The sequence below is a fragment of the Dunckerocampus dactyliophorus genome, chromosome 13 (assembly GCF_027744805.1).
Source record: "Dunckerocampus dactyliophorus isolate RoL2022-P2 chromosome 13, RoL_Ddac_1.1, whole genome shotgun sequence".
In the NCBI taxonomy this organism is placed as follows: domain Eukaryota; kingdom Metazoa; phylum Chordata; class Actinopteri; order Syngnathiformes; family Syngnathidae; genus Dunckerocampus; species Dunckerocampus dactyliophorus.
In genome coordinates, this window is record NC_072831.1 from 1295542 (window position 1) to 1310629 (window position 15088).

At 41.5% G+C, this 15088-nt stretch overlaps 1 protein-coding gene across 1 annotated transcript; it reads left to right on the forward strand.

The window, feature by feature from the left end:
- The first annotated feature begins 7739 nt into the window (after nt 1-7739).
- gsc (goosecoid) lies at nt 7740-14540 on the forward strand. The gene is made up of 3 exons (XM_054796791.1): nt 7740-8177; nt 10927-11180; nt 12218-14540. The coding sequence occupies exons 1-3, from the start codon at nt 7862-7864 to the stop codon at nt 12362-12364; spliced, it is 717 nt and encodes a 238-aa protein (XP_054652766.1). The 5' UTR covers nt 7740-7861; the 3' UTR covers nt 12365-14540.
- The last annotated feature ends 548 nt before the right edge of the window (nt 14541-15088 follow it).

Below are 15088 nucleotides of genomic sequence, written 5' to 3' on the forward strand. Positions count from 1 at the left end.
ACACCCCAGTTTGCCAGTCCAGAAGCACTGCCCCCGATGTCCATGTGGCGCTGCAGAGTCCACAGCGTTTTTTAACCACCTCGGCAACCTCAGCACCAGAGATAGGGGAGCCCACCGCGGAGTCCCCAGGCACTGCTTCCTCATTGGAAGACATGTCGGTGAGATTGAGGATGTCTTCAAGAGGACTGGTTCCAGAGCCCTTGCTGTGCGTCAAGGTGAGTCCAACGAGATCCAGCCGGAACTTCTCCACCTCACAGGCCAGCTCAGGCATCTTCCCCACCGGAGGGGTGACATTCCACGTGCCAAGAGCTAGCTTCTCATGGGAGCTCATGGGAGGGGGACCCATTTTACCTCGGCCGGACCCCATGGGTGCAGGCCCGGCCACCAGACGCTTGCCATCGTGCCCCACCTCCAGGCCAGAGGGGTGCCCCCGTGACCCGCGTCCAGGCGAGGAAATGTCGGTCCACAGTTGTGTCTCTTCTTGGGGTCTTTTGAGCCACCTGTTGGGTCATGGGTGATCCTACCAGGGGTGGAAAAGCCCCCAACAACTTAACTCCTAGGATCATTGGGACACGCAAACTCCTTCACCACGATAAGGTGGTGGCTCAGGAAGCAGTCTTATAATATTTTTAAAAAACACCTTTTTTCTTGAATATTTCAACTCTATGCGACTAAAATGATATTATTTTTCCTCACAATATTACGACTTTATTCTCATAACACTGTGACGTTTTTCTCGTAAAAAAAACAACTTTTTTCTCTTGAATTTTTAGTTGTATTTTCGTAAAATGACAGCTTTTTGCCCCATTTTTGCTGCTTTTTTTTGCATTTTTCAAATATTTCAACTTTTTCGAGTAAGTTTTCGTCCGTTAATTACAACTTTGTTTATTTACAAATTACAATACAACTTTTTTCTCTTGAAGTTTTGGGTTTTTTTGGAAAATGACAACTGTTTTCCCCATTTTTGCTATTGGTAGGTTTTTTTTTGCATTTTTAAAATATTTCAAGTTTTTTGTCGTAAGTTTTCGTCTGTAATTACAACTTTATCTCCATAATATTATGACTTCTTCCCCCCCAAGTTCATTTTACAAAAATGACAACCTTATTTGTTGTTGTGTTTCTTATAATATTAGGAAAAAAATAATAATAAAATGTTCTTGAATATTTCAACTCTATGCGACTAAAATGACATCATTTTGTTGTCATAATGTTGCGGGTTTATGCTTGTCAAATGTTAACTTTTTTGTCTCTTAATATTTGGACTTTATTCTCATAGAATTACAGCTGCTTCTTCCAGGTCAGCAGTTTTTTTCTTGTTCATTTTCCAACTACCCAACTTTCTTTTTGTTCTGGTGATATTATGACTTTTTTCTCAACCTTATTTTCCAAAAATGACACAATTATTTGTGGTTTTGTTTGTTTCTTAGGGAACTTTAGCGACAGAAAATGAAACACTTCTTTTTACAATGCAGCATGAAATGAATAAATAAATAGAAATGAATCTATGAAAATGAAAAGCATTTATTTATATTAACATAGATGAAATGAATTTCCAAAATAAATCTATTTTTATTGAATAATATGTGTCCACACTTTAGGGACATGAACATTAAATCGTTTTGAAAACATTTCAGAAATGCAAAAAGATAATAACATAAATGTAAAAAAGGTATTAATATATGACAATTATGAAATTAAAATAAATATATATTTATAGGACATTTTTTATTTGTATGAAAAATAAATCACATTGATTTCCAAAATAAATATATCGTTACATGTATGATATATGCATTTTAGTGCATTGTGTCCAGTCTCTAGGGACATGACAATTAAATCATTTTGAAAATGTGTTTAATAAATACAATCATCCAATAACATAAATAAAAAAACATATTCAAATACATTTTAAAAAATGACATTGATTACATTGACAATGAATATATGAAATTGAAAATCATAACCTAGCTCCTAACTGTAGATGGTGTGAAAGAGAGACATGTTAGGGTGGCGTTGCTCTATCAAGCGTGTGCATGCAAGGAAGCTCCCATTCCAAGGAGGGCGTCAAGCTATTTTTCTATTTGGAGATGGTAATACGGTACCTGCCCACCAGCACCCCTACTTAAGATATTTCCATTCAGCGTTAATGCCATGCTGTCAGGCCGCTGAAACGCTCCAGCTGCTTTCTATTAGCGCTCATCAATCATTCATTTTACACCACATCCATCAGGCAATCCTGGTAATTACTGATTACGGGCGGCGAGTCCCGGGGCGCGAGCGAGGCGACAAACGCATACATACGCCGTGTCTGACCATGTCAGGAATCAGAAACACATTTACACATTAGAGGCTGGGAAACATGCCCCTCCTCGTGCTCAAGTAATACTTTGCACCTTTCACGCTTCCGAGGAAAATTCAAATGAGCTCCACAGGCTGCGTGTCAATAACACAACCTGCAATTATTCCCAACAAGCCCGGCTGGGGTCCGTCTGTCTGCACACAAGACGATTGACCCTCTTCTCTTTACTGCCCACCGGCTGGCGCTTTATTTCCAATAATGTCAAATATTACCGTTAACACCTACATTGTGTCCGCAAACGTCCCTGGACACGTACGCGACAAATATAAACATATGTCAAAGTTAACGTGGAAATTTCCTTTAAGGGCACCGTTGAGCCTCGGGCCACACCGCAGTTTGAGGGGGTGTGGAGCCACAAATATTGAGCAGAAATGGAGAAAGAACGGTAAGTTCAACCCATTCAAAGGGAAGGATCCCAACAGCCATGAAATAGCAGACATGGAGGACCAACACTTACTGTAGATACTTTGTTCATCTCCAAGACAAACCGATTTGAAAGTGCTCGAATCCTTTGTAGTGCATTGAATGGTTGTGTTTTTAAAATGTATGCTTTTTGAATCGTGTCTTAACCCACGTCAGAGATTGACATAGATCAAAAACGTCCTTCTAGCTGCGAAGGATTGCTAGTAGTTACGAGCACATCTTCTGTTCATTGAGTCCTCAACTCTTACCTCCGGCAGAGCTTCCACGTGAAGATGAGGATATCAAGTCCAAATGGGCCGTACTCCGGTGCCTCCCGTGCTCCTGAGCTGTGGCCACAAGGCGCTCGGTGTCAGTCGTGGCGGCAAACCCCAAACCCGATGGTGGACGGCGGAAGCCAAGGCTGCCCGAGTCCTATCGAGCATGGACGGCTCGTGGGACGCCTGAAGCGGCTGACTGGTTCCCGTCATGCGGCCTTGGCGGTGGTTGTGGGAGGAGTTCAGTGAAGCCATGGATCCTGAAGTTTGGTCGTCTTTGAAGAGGTTCAGGCAAACTGTCCGACGCCTAGAAAGGGGAAGCAGTACCTGGTCCCCACTTTTTACAGTGGGACCGTCGTGGTGAAGAGAGAGCTGAACCGGAAGGTAGAGCTCTCAATTTACCCCCCCCATCTATGTTCCCACCCTCACCTTGTCATGAGCTTTGGGTCGTGACAAAAAAAAGGGGACTCACCCTTAGGGACAGGGTGAGGACCTCGCTCCTCCGGGAGGAGCTCAGAGTAGAGGCGCTGCTCCTTCACAGGGAGAGGAGCCAGGTGAGGTGGCTCGGGCATCTAGTCCGGATGCCTCGGGCACCCCCGGCCAGGAGAAGGCCCCGGGGCAGACCTAGGACACACTGGAGGGATTATGTCTCCTAGCTGGCCTGCATGGGAACGCCTTGGTGTCCTCCCGGTGGAGCTGGAGGAGGTGGTCGGGGACCGGGAAGTCTGGACTTTCCTGCTGAGAGAGCCCGGATAAGTGGAAGAAAATGGATGGATGGAGAGAAGGAGAAGCTTGTGTAACTGAATGAAACTACTCATTACAAAAACACAATTCTGCATGTCCGTGTTGATGTTTTTCTTCAAGCAGTTCCTTTACTGCGTATTCAAGGTGATGCTGTCAGACCAGAACTGGATTGTTTTTCATGTAATAAATAAAACCTGCTTTTGCAGATGAGCCCTTCATGTCGTTCAAACGAGGAAAGGCAACAAGAAAAAGGACAAGGTGGTCCTAAAGCAGGGCTGTCCAAAGTGCAGCCCCTGGATGTTTTTTTATTATTTATTATTATTATATTATTATTATTTACCAGACTCTAAAAATATCATTTCACAAGAAAACTAAACCAAAAAAAAACAAAAAACAACAAGAGCAAAAATTGTATTAGTAATAGTAATTTTACAAGAATAAAGTCAAAATATGAAGAGAAAAATGTTGAATTTTACAAGAATAAAGTTAAATATTAAAGTTGTAATATTAGGAGAAACAAAACAACAATTTTTACAAAGTTAGGTTGCGGAAAAAAGTCATAATGTTTCAAGAACAATGTTAAAATATGATTTTTGTATTTACATTTTAAAGAGGAAAAGATTTCAAACAATCGGGTCTGACTCAGCATGCATGCTGTTTGTCAGCAGGTTCCTGCTCTGCAGAACATAAACACATAGAACATCACTACCACATCAGCCAGCACAGGACAAACACTGGCAACCCACACCTGAGTCCACTGTCAGAGTCCACTGAAACATCCCAGTGAGTGCAGCAGTAGCTGCCATCAGATGGCGGGCACGGGACTTTTTAAAATGTCTCAGACTTGGAATAGTCTTGAGATGCTGTGGAATCTCATTCCAAGCGTTTTATTTCCAAGGTTTTCTATGTCTTATATGTCTTATTTTCTCTTATTATGTCTACTGTATTGGGTAATACTAGTGTAAAGGTTGCTATAGGGGTGTTATTTCATGTCTAGAGGGCTCTAATCATGTTAAAAAGTGTATTTACAAGGTGGTAAACAGGCTTTCTATGTCTCATATGTCTTATTTTCTCTTATTATGTCTACTGTATTGGGTAATGGGAGTGTAAAGGTGACTATAGGGGTGTTATTTCATGTCTAGAGGGCTCTAATTGTGTTAAGAAGTGTATTTACAAGGTGGTAAACAAGTTTTCTGTGTCGGATATGTTTTATTTTCTCTTCTTATGTCTACTATATTGGGTAATACTAGTGTAAAGGTTGCTATAGGGGTGTTATTTCATGTCTAGAGGGCTCTAATCATGTTAAAATAGTGTATTTACAAGGTGGTAAACAGGCTTTCTATGTCATATGTCTTATTTTCTCTTCTTATGTCTACTATATTAGGTAATAGGAGTGTAAAGGTGACTATAGGGGTGTTATTTCATGTCTAGAGGGCTCTAATCATGTTAAAAAGTGTATTTAGAAGGTGGTAAACAAGTTTTGTGTGTCTTATATGTTTTATTTTCTCTTCTCATGTCTACTATATTGGGTAATAGGAGTGTAAAGGTTGCTATAGGGGTGTTATTTCATGTCTAGAGGGCTCTAATCATGTTAAAAAGCGTATTTAGAGAGTGGTAAACAGGTTTTCTATGTCTTATATGTGTTATTTTCTCTTCTTATGTGTACTATATTGGGTAATAGGAGTGTAAAGGTGACTGTGGGGATGTTATTTCATGTCTAGAGGGCTCTAATCATGTTAAAAAGTGTATTTAGAAGGTAGTAAACAGATTTTCTATGTCTTACAGTATTTTCTCTTATTATGTCTACTATATTGGGTAATAGGAGTGTAAAGGTGACTGTGGGGGTGTTATTTCATGTCTAGAGGGCTCTAATCATGTTAAAAAGTGTATTTAGAAGGTAGTAAAGACATTTTCTATGTCTTACAGTATTTTCTCTTATTATGTCTACTATATTGGGTAATAGGAGTGTAAAGGTGACTATAGTGGTGTTATTTCATGGCTAGAGGGCTCTAATCATGTTACAAAGTGTATTTAGAAGGTGGTTAACAGGTTTTCTATGTCTTATTTTCTCTTATTATGTCTACTATATTGGGTAATAGGAGTGTAAAGGTGACTGTGGGGGTGTTATTTCATGGCTAGAGGGCTCTAATCATGTTACAAAGTGTATTTAGAAGGTGGTTAACAGGTTTTCTATGTCTTATTTTCTCTTATTATGTCTACTATATTGGGTAATAGGAGTGTAAAGGTGACTATAGGGGTGTTATTTCATGGCTAGAGAGCTCTAATCATGTTACAAAGTGTATTTAGAAGGTGGTAAACAGGTTTTCTAACTATCAACATATTCCATTTCTGAATAAGGACTCGTACTTATCACAGTCGGGTCTGGAACCATTGAACTGCCATAAACGAGGGATTATTGTATATTAGATGTTTATTAAACATGTATTCCATTATTATTGATGTGTATTTGTGCGGTCAGCATATTTCTACATAGAATTTTTAATATTGGCCAGTATGTGTGCTTCATTTTAACGTTAATTTTATTTTGACAACACAATTTTTAAAAAAGAACAAAAAAACGGGACACTCCTACCCGAAGCCCTCCACGCACGTATACGAGCACACGTGCAGCACTCAATCTGTGTTGATGAGTGCAGTAAATATGCAATAAGCCCCCCAGGTTGCAGCTGAATAGAGGCGATAATGGCTCGTTTTCTTATCCCAGTCAGATGTTATCGGCGTGGGGCGGAAATGTGATGATCTGCTCCCTGCAGAGACACCGAGGAGGAACCTTCCTCACGTGAAATTTACCTCCAACAACGCGCGCGCACACACGCGAGTATCTTGGGAGAGGTGGCAAACAGGAAGTAATTCCAATGACCTGCAAAGAAAACTCGTAAGAACACTGCTCCAGCTGCACTTTTTACACTGTCTCTTACTGATGGTTTGTTCACTTTCTCATTGTCAATTAGTGAAAATAAAACAAAGGATGGACAAATGGACAGAAGCGTTGTGCAGTCATCAACAAGCCCAGGAAAGGAAACGAGGTACCGTGAACGTCATTTGTTGCGAAAGCATAGCTTTATTATCAGGGAATTATGATGTCATACCGATTAGTTACCATAACATGAAAAGAATAGCTCTAATAATTAAAAAAAAACACTCCAATGAGGCGAGACTACCTGTACTGGTGAGCGAATCAAGTGGTCCTTATTTTCTTAAGTGAAGATTTCAATGGAATATTCTGGTAGTTGGAACATAGAAAACCTGTTTATGAGTGTAAAGGTGACTATAGGGGTGTTATTTCATGTCTAGAGGGCTGTAATTGTGTTAAAATGTGTATTTAGAAGGTGGTAAACAGGTTTTCTATGTCTTATATGTCTTATTGTCTCTTATGATGTCTACTGTATTTTCCAGACAGTTATCGGTATATTGTGCATCTCTATTTATTACTTAAGAAAAATATTTGGGTGGAATTCTGAGAATAAAGTTGATTGCTAAATGAGTGTGATAAGAACAAATACGCTACATGTACATCAGGACATCAGGGGTATCCAACATTTTTTTCCTGGATACTTAAAAATGAAAGGATGCAGGGATCACTTTGATATCGTATCCTCCCAACTTGATAAAAACACTCCATAAAGTAAAAGTTCTATCTTCATGTTCTGATTAGTTATTCGTTTCAGATGTCATCTTTTTCATTGCGACCTTTTGGTTGAGTGTTGTCTCTGCAACGACACCGCTGCTGTAGATGAAGGCGTGATTGGCTAGTCTGCAAACAGCAGGATTATCTTAATTGACTTAATTGTGAATACACACTGTGCGTGTGCGTGAGTGCGTGTGCGTGAGTGTGTGTGTGTGAGAGAGAGAGAGGGGGGGGGGCTCCTTGTGACGTCATCCGTCTATAAAACCTTCCCTCCTCCGGCCCGGTTCACTTTGGAGCCAACAGTCCGCTTCCATGCCAGCGAGCCAAGTTGTCCTCCGCGTCACCATGACGACCTTGTAGTGTCTCACTTTCACTTCTGTCCGTCTTTTTGAACTCGCGTTTTGACGTCACACTGTCCCCGGCTCGAGCGTGATGCCCGCCGGGATGTTCAGCATCGACAGAATCCTGTCCGGACGTCCCAGCAGCTGCAAGGAGCCGCTGTTGGCGCACCGGAGCGGCCCGGTGCTTCTGCCCGGCCATGACGCCCTTTACGCCGACTACAACGGACTGTACGCGGCCGCATGCGGGCCCTCCGTGCAGGCCGGAGTCCAACCCGTGAACGGAAGCAGGGTGGGCTACAACGGCTTTTACTATGCCGGACAGATGCACGTCCAAGGCGCCGCCGGACTCCCGTGCTGCGGTGCCGTGCACGGCCTCGGCCCGCAGCAGTGCCCGTGCATGCCGCCAGGTAAACACACGCGCCTCATATGCTCACCTTTCTTGTTGTTTTATTCCGCCAGATGTTTCGACGCTCTCTTTTCCCAGAATTCCGCATTTTCCCTTCAGAGTTGTTCCATTTCTACATTCTTCACGCCATTTTACACCTCGCGCAAAGTCCCCATTTTTACCAGAAACTCTGTATTTCTCCACCCACCCATCTGCTTCCAAAATCCCCCAATCTGCCTCTTAATTGTCCCCCTGAAATGTCCACATTTTTCGTTGCGGCTACAAACTTTCCACATTCCAAACGCGTGCTCGTTATCTCTCATCTCACACGCAATTTCGAGTTGGTCATCGTCCTCGTGTCAGTCGGTAGCCAACATATTTAGCATTTCCTCGACCAAAACGAGAAAACAAGGAATCCTTTTTCATTCTCCCGTGTTGGGGTGTCCAAAGCGCAGTGCGGGGGCTATATTTCGATGCTAAAAATGCAATCCGACGTGAAAATGAACAGCAAAAATGGGGGGAAATGGCCTATAAAGTCGCACGAGGCTGTTCTTGTTGAAACCTACATTTTGTATATTTTCACTTTGCAAGTGAGCGTCCTAACATGTCGATGGAGTATTTGATGTTATCCACGCATTTCCGTGTTGAAGAAATACATGCCACTCAACCAAGAACACAAATAATAGCAGGGGTGTCCAAAGTGCGGCCCGGGGGCTGTTTGCGGCCCACGACACTGTAAATGAAGCACACACACGCACACAAAAAAGAACAGAAACATGAAAAATCTAGCAAAAAGGCACAATGGCAGGAAAAAAAGCTGACAATTTGACACGAATAATTAATAACAAACAGCTTTGGCTTTAAATATATGGAAATATGTTTTTTATTTGAGTCTTTTTACAAAAAACACACACAGTCATGGAAAAAATGATGAGGGCACCCTCCTTCCTGTTCATTGTACTGCCTGGTATCACTAAAGGTACCTTTGTTGCCCCAGCGACAACAAAAATAGCACAGAAGAGGTCCATTTTTTGGCAGTACGATGCTATAGCGATTCACGATGCTGGTTACTATGAAGAAAAGCGTGGACGCTGCTCGATATCAGCTCTTATTACGAGCTATATTTGTCATGAACATGATATTTGTGCAAAGAAGTGGAGCTTGAGTTGTAGCGGACCAATCACCTGAAGAAGCAAGGCGGCTTCATCCTTTTTTCCACCACTGTAGATACAAAAACGGCGGACGCCCGTGACCCTAGCGCATGGAATCATTCAGGACTTGAGGAAATACGTGACCTGATATCGAACATTTCGGTTCTGTTCAGCATAAAATAAAGCAGAAAGGATTGGACTTCTTCATGCCGAGGGCGTCCAACCGTGGATCACTTCGTGTTCCTTCAAGACCTTTGATACTGTGGCACATCAAGAAGGGGTGCCCAGAGTGCGGCACGGGGGCTACTTGTGGCCCACAGCTTTTTTTTGTTGGCCCTGCGGCACACACACTAAAAAAAAAACCAACTAAATGGGGGGGAACATTTTTAAAAAGCGGAACTGTAAAAAAAACAATCCAGTACGCCGTGATGTTATGTATCGTGTACATCGAGGAAAAACAGCCTCTAGTCTCCCCCGCCCATTTTGTTCTGGTGTTTTTCACGGGGTTTTTTTGCGTGTATTTTTAGGAATAAAAAGGAGCTCTGGGCCACAAATGGCCCCCCGCGCTGCAAGAAAAAATACAAATAAACACAGCAAAATGAGGGACAATTTCTTTACTTAAAAAGGCTTTGCCATATGCCTACACCCCCTATTTTGTTGTGGGTTTTTTTTGTATTTTGGGGGCTTTTTGTGTGTGTGTGTGTGTGTGTGTGTGTGTGTGTGTGTGTGTGTGTGTGTATTTGTGACAATATTCACAGGCCAGGTAAAAAAAAAAGAGCTGTGGGCCACAAAAAATGAATTAACATGCTAAAACAAGACAAAATTATTTTTTTTTTAGGGGGGGGGGTAGTAATTTTAACTAATTTAAAAAAAATCCAAAATGCTATTTTTTGGGTGGGTGTGGGGGGTAATTTAAACTAATTTTGTAAAAAAAAAAAAAAAATCCAAAATGCTATGATGTCACATGAGCTCTGCCTCCAACCCCCATTTTGTTGTGTTCTTCCATTTCTTTTTATTTTATACAAAAAGGGCATATAGCTAGGTTACCTTTTAACTCATTTTGTATTTTAAGAAAAAAGCCGTGAGGTTACACGTGCTATGCTATTTACTATGCTATGCTATGCTATGCTATTTACACATGCTATGCTATGCTATGCTATTTACACATGCTATGCTATTTGTGTGTGTTTGTATGAAGAAGAAAACTCGTTGAAATGTAACCTTTTTTCTTTTCTCCTTACGTCAGCTACGTCTGCACACACACACACACACACACACACACACACCATTTTATTGTGCTTTTGTATTGTTTTTGTGCGCGTGTGTTTATTTTGAAGAAGGCGCCGCGGGCCATTTAAAAAAAATAGCTGTGGGCCACTCGTGGCCCCTGCACCGCACTTTGCACACCCCGGCGTGAAAGGTGTGGGCTGGTGCCTCAAGTCAAAAATGACAATTCTGATGGAATTTTTGTATTTTTTACGTTTCTGGAAAAAGTTGCCACGTACTCCCCCGGGGGCCAGGCTTAGGACGCCCCCGGAAGTGTCGCTTTGTTTAGTTGAGTTTTTTGTTTGGGACGGAAAGACTTTCCATGCTGACGCCTGCGCCGCCTTTGCCTTGCAGGCTACGAGAGTCCGGTTCTCGTGTCCCCGGTGCCGCAGCACCTGATGTCCTACGTGAACATGGGCAGCCTGTCACGGAGCGAACTGCAGCTGCTCAACCAGCTGCACTGCCGCAGGAAGCGGCGGCACCGGACCATCTTCACCGACGAGCAGCTGGAGGCGTTGGAGGGCCTCTTCCAGGAGACCAAGTACCCCGACGTCGGCACCCGGGAGCAGCTCGCCCGCAAGGTCCACCTCCGGGAGGAGAAGGTCGAGGTCAGAACCACCGCACGCCCCTTGTGACGTTTTTGTTTTTCCATGCATTATACAGTCATGCATAAGGGACCCGTAGACGCACGTGGCTGCGTTTATTCTATTTCAAATAACCCATACGGGACCTTATGGACACATATTGCACATGATTATCTTGAAAATGTCGTGTGGTATCAATAAATCATAGGAGGTGTGAAACACGCACGTGATGCAGGCGAACGTGCACACATTATTGCCAATTGAAACATAATGCCGTTTCATCTTGGGCATCTCAAGTGTGATACTTTGGGAAAAATCTCAACCCGAAGCATGTTGACGGCGCGTGAACGTATTAAACGGCGGATTATGAGAGTGAACGAAGGCGACCAAGACTCTCCAGTGGCGCCAACATCATCATAACATCCCGCAACAACCCGAAGGAATCATTCACTCAATAATTCATTGAAAAAAGGAATACACGAAAAACACACATTGATTGGTGGTGATTGGCGGCGTGAATACGTGAATACACGTCATTGTGATTTATGAACAAAAAGAAGCGTGAATGTAACCGATTTCCATGTATCTTCCCACCACGTGCTAGCCCAGTCAGCCTTTGAATTTTGCGTGACGTCTGCCATTGAAAATGCAAACAAATATATCCACCCAATAAGGAAACCTGGCTTCATTTCTGATATTGTTCTTAGTATTCATCCTTGCCACGTGTACGTTGCCAAATGTCGAATAATAATAATAATAATAATAATAATAATAATAATAATAATAATAATAATAATAATAATAATAACCGAAGGAGTGAAGGAACCACAAGCAAAGATGGCATGGACAGTATCGGCGTCTGTATCGTGATGTTGCAGACCAAAAATGAAAGTCCGCGTGTCCGCGTGAAGCAGATCAAACAACAGCACAGGCCGAGGTGCCGCATGAAATGCACGCATGAAGGCATGCATGCATGCATGCATGAACGAATGAAAGACAAACAGGAAAGACAAACAAGCAAAGGTGACGCAACATCAAGGCTGTTTGCTGTGGCTTCTCAGGTTTGGTTCAAAAACAGACGCGCCAAATGGAGGCGGCAGAAGAGGTCGTCTTCTGAGGAGCCGTCGGACAACACGTGGAACAAAACCACCAAAGCGTCTGCGGGAAAAAACCAACACAGCAAAAGCCAAGCGGAGTCAGACAGCTGATCACAAGTCTCTCCCCCCGGCCCCCCACCCCCCACTCCATTCTACCGTCTACGCTCCAACACCTTCAAATGTGTCCTCGACGCCTTTGGACGTCCCTACGTGACATTTTGGATGGAGCGCGAGGCGTCATGTGACAATCTGAACGGAAGGGAAATATCTCGGAAACATTTGGGACAAAATAGGAGCAATATCCTGGAAAACAAGGGAATTCTACCAGAAAAATGAAGTACAATCTCCGGAAAATAAGGGACATTTCCTGGAAATTAAGGACATTTCATAATAAAATAAAATAAAATAAGGGAAAGAATTACATGTTGTCCATTTGACATTTAGAAATGACATTTTCTATAAAGTAACCAAAAATAAGGGAATTTTCCCAGAAAATGTAAGAATTTTTTTCAGAAAATAAAGAAAATTGCCTGGAAAATAAGGACATTTAATCATAAAATAAATAAAATAAGGGGAAATAATTACACGCTGTCCATTTGACATTTACAAATGACATTTTCTATTAAAAAAAGAACAGATAATGAGGGACATTCATATGGACATGGACATATCCAGAGAATAACATAAATATTCCTGGAAAATAAGGGACATTTCATGGAAAGTATAGGAGAGGGGAAAAGGGTGCAATTTCCCTTATTGTCTGTCTAATTTGTGCCAGATATTTTCCTCTATTTTCCAGAAAATTCCCTTAATTTTCCAATATATTTCTCATATTTTCCAGAAGTTTTCCTTACTCTGTCATGATATTTCCTTTATTTGCCAGAAAATGCCCCCTATTTATTGACATTTCCCCCCAAATAAACTGTTTTACAGAAAATGTCCCACATTTCACCAGCTGAACAAATGCCAATATTTTCTTGGAATTTTCCTTCATTTTCCAGCCTCTTTCTCTTGTCCTTTATTTTTTATTTTAGGGGTGTTCCCTTGTTTTGATTAAGCTCCCTTATTTTCCAGAAAATCCCCTCATTTTCCAAAAACGTTAAATTATTTAAAAAAAAGAAAAAAATCTGAAACTGTCCCTTATTTTCCATTATTTCCCCCAAAATGTACTTTATTTTACAGAAAAGCTCCCTTATTTTAAATGTTGCCTTGTTTTTATTAATTTTCCTTATTTTCCAGAAATTCCACTTATTTCCCAAAAACTTTGACTTATTTACAAGTTGTTGTTTTTTTTTTATTTTATAGCAAAAAAAAATTGAAAATGTGCCTCGTTTTCCACTATCCCCCCCAAATCTACTTTATTTTACAGAAAACGTCCCTTAGATTTCAAGATTCACTTTTTGTTTTAAATTGGAGTTTCTGGAATGCAGTAATTCCCTTATTTTCTGGAAACATTTTCCAGAAAATGTTAACCCAAACCCTATCCTAACCCTCCCTCAACTCCTAACTGTAATTGGAAATAAAAGAACGAAACAAAGAAACACTGAGGCGTTTTGGAGTGGGTTCCATCCCACGTGCCTGTCTGAGTTCGCATTTGAAAGTAAGGCACATTTTCAGAAAAATGAAGGGAATTCAATACAAAATGAAGGGGAAAATAATCATTTTTCCAAATCAGGGACATGTTCCGAAAAATGATGAAAAATATGAGACAAATAAGTCAAATAAGGGACGTTTTGAAGTAAAGCAACTTTCCAGAAAATAGTTGTGTGTTGAAATACGTGCAATTTTCAGGTGAAATTTCCCTGGGAATAACGGCCACTCGTCAAGCGTGGATGAAGTGTGGATGTTGGTCACCCGCAGTGTCAGACAGCAAGTTTGTGTTCTGTTTACCATCAGTGGCTTATGGGATAAATGTACTGCATATATTGGATGGACTGTATACTGTATGTATAAATGTATGTACACCGTGTATACTGGATGTACTTGTGTGTGTGCGTGCGTGTGCGTGCGTGCGTGGTGATGAGCAGCGTTGCACAGATGTACATTATCATTATTTATATTTAATTTAAGTTGTTGATGTTGAAATATGTAGAAGACATCCACGTGACAGCTTCACTAGTCATGTTTGTGCTAACTATTCTCTCCGTCAAGAATTTAAAAAGAAAAGAAAAGAAAAGAAACTTTCCAACGCCCAAGGTGAGAATGTGATTTCATTTCGTAAAAAAAGAAGAAAGAAAATCAAATATCAGTGAACTATTTGTCTGATTTTGTTTGTCCACGGCTGATTTGTGTTCGCGAGACAGCGCAAGTGCGCAGCGCACACTTCCATGTTGTCTTTCTCCCGATGATGGACGCGGACGTGTGGAGCGTGTGAGCGTGTGTATTTCCTGCTCTAAAGATAGACGAGGGTGTTGGCCGCTCTGTGGTTGTTTTCCACAAGCAAACGTCCTCCCTCGTCACAGCAAAGCGCCGTGAAAGCTGAGACAAACGAGGCACACGTTCACGCGCGTACACGTCCTGCTGTGTCACGAGCAGACTTTGAGCAAACAAAGACTGCTGCAGACCAGCGTCACCCGAAGTACTGCAATACTCTCATCCTCGAATACTCGACATCATTTCCATTGAATTACAATCATGAAATATTCCGTTTAGTGTCATTTTTACAACCGAAAAATGAAAACAACCATTTTGAACATTTTATTTATCCCCCACAATTTTTTCCTTGCAATATTGAATTATTCAACACAAGTAAATATTAGGAAAAAAAAAATGAAATCCTTAAACGTTTAGATAATTTATTTTTTTAATAAAATCCTAAAAAAATTATAGTTCAAA

Bases quoted from the DNA above. Each gene is read 5' to 3' on its own strand.
- gsc (XM_054796791.1), top strand. From the start codon at position 7,862: ATGCCCGCCGGGATGTTCAGCATCGACAGAATCCTGTCCGGACGTCCC. The intron at 8,178-10,926 runs GTAAACACACGC...TTTGCCTTGCAG, and splicing joins GTGCCCGTGCATGCCGCCAG to GCTACGAGAGTCCGGTTCTC. The intron at 11,181-12,217 runs GTCAGAACCACC...GTGGCTTCTCAG, and splicing joins TCCGGGAGGAGAAGGTCGAG to GTTTGGTTCAAAAACAGACG.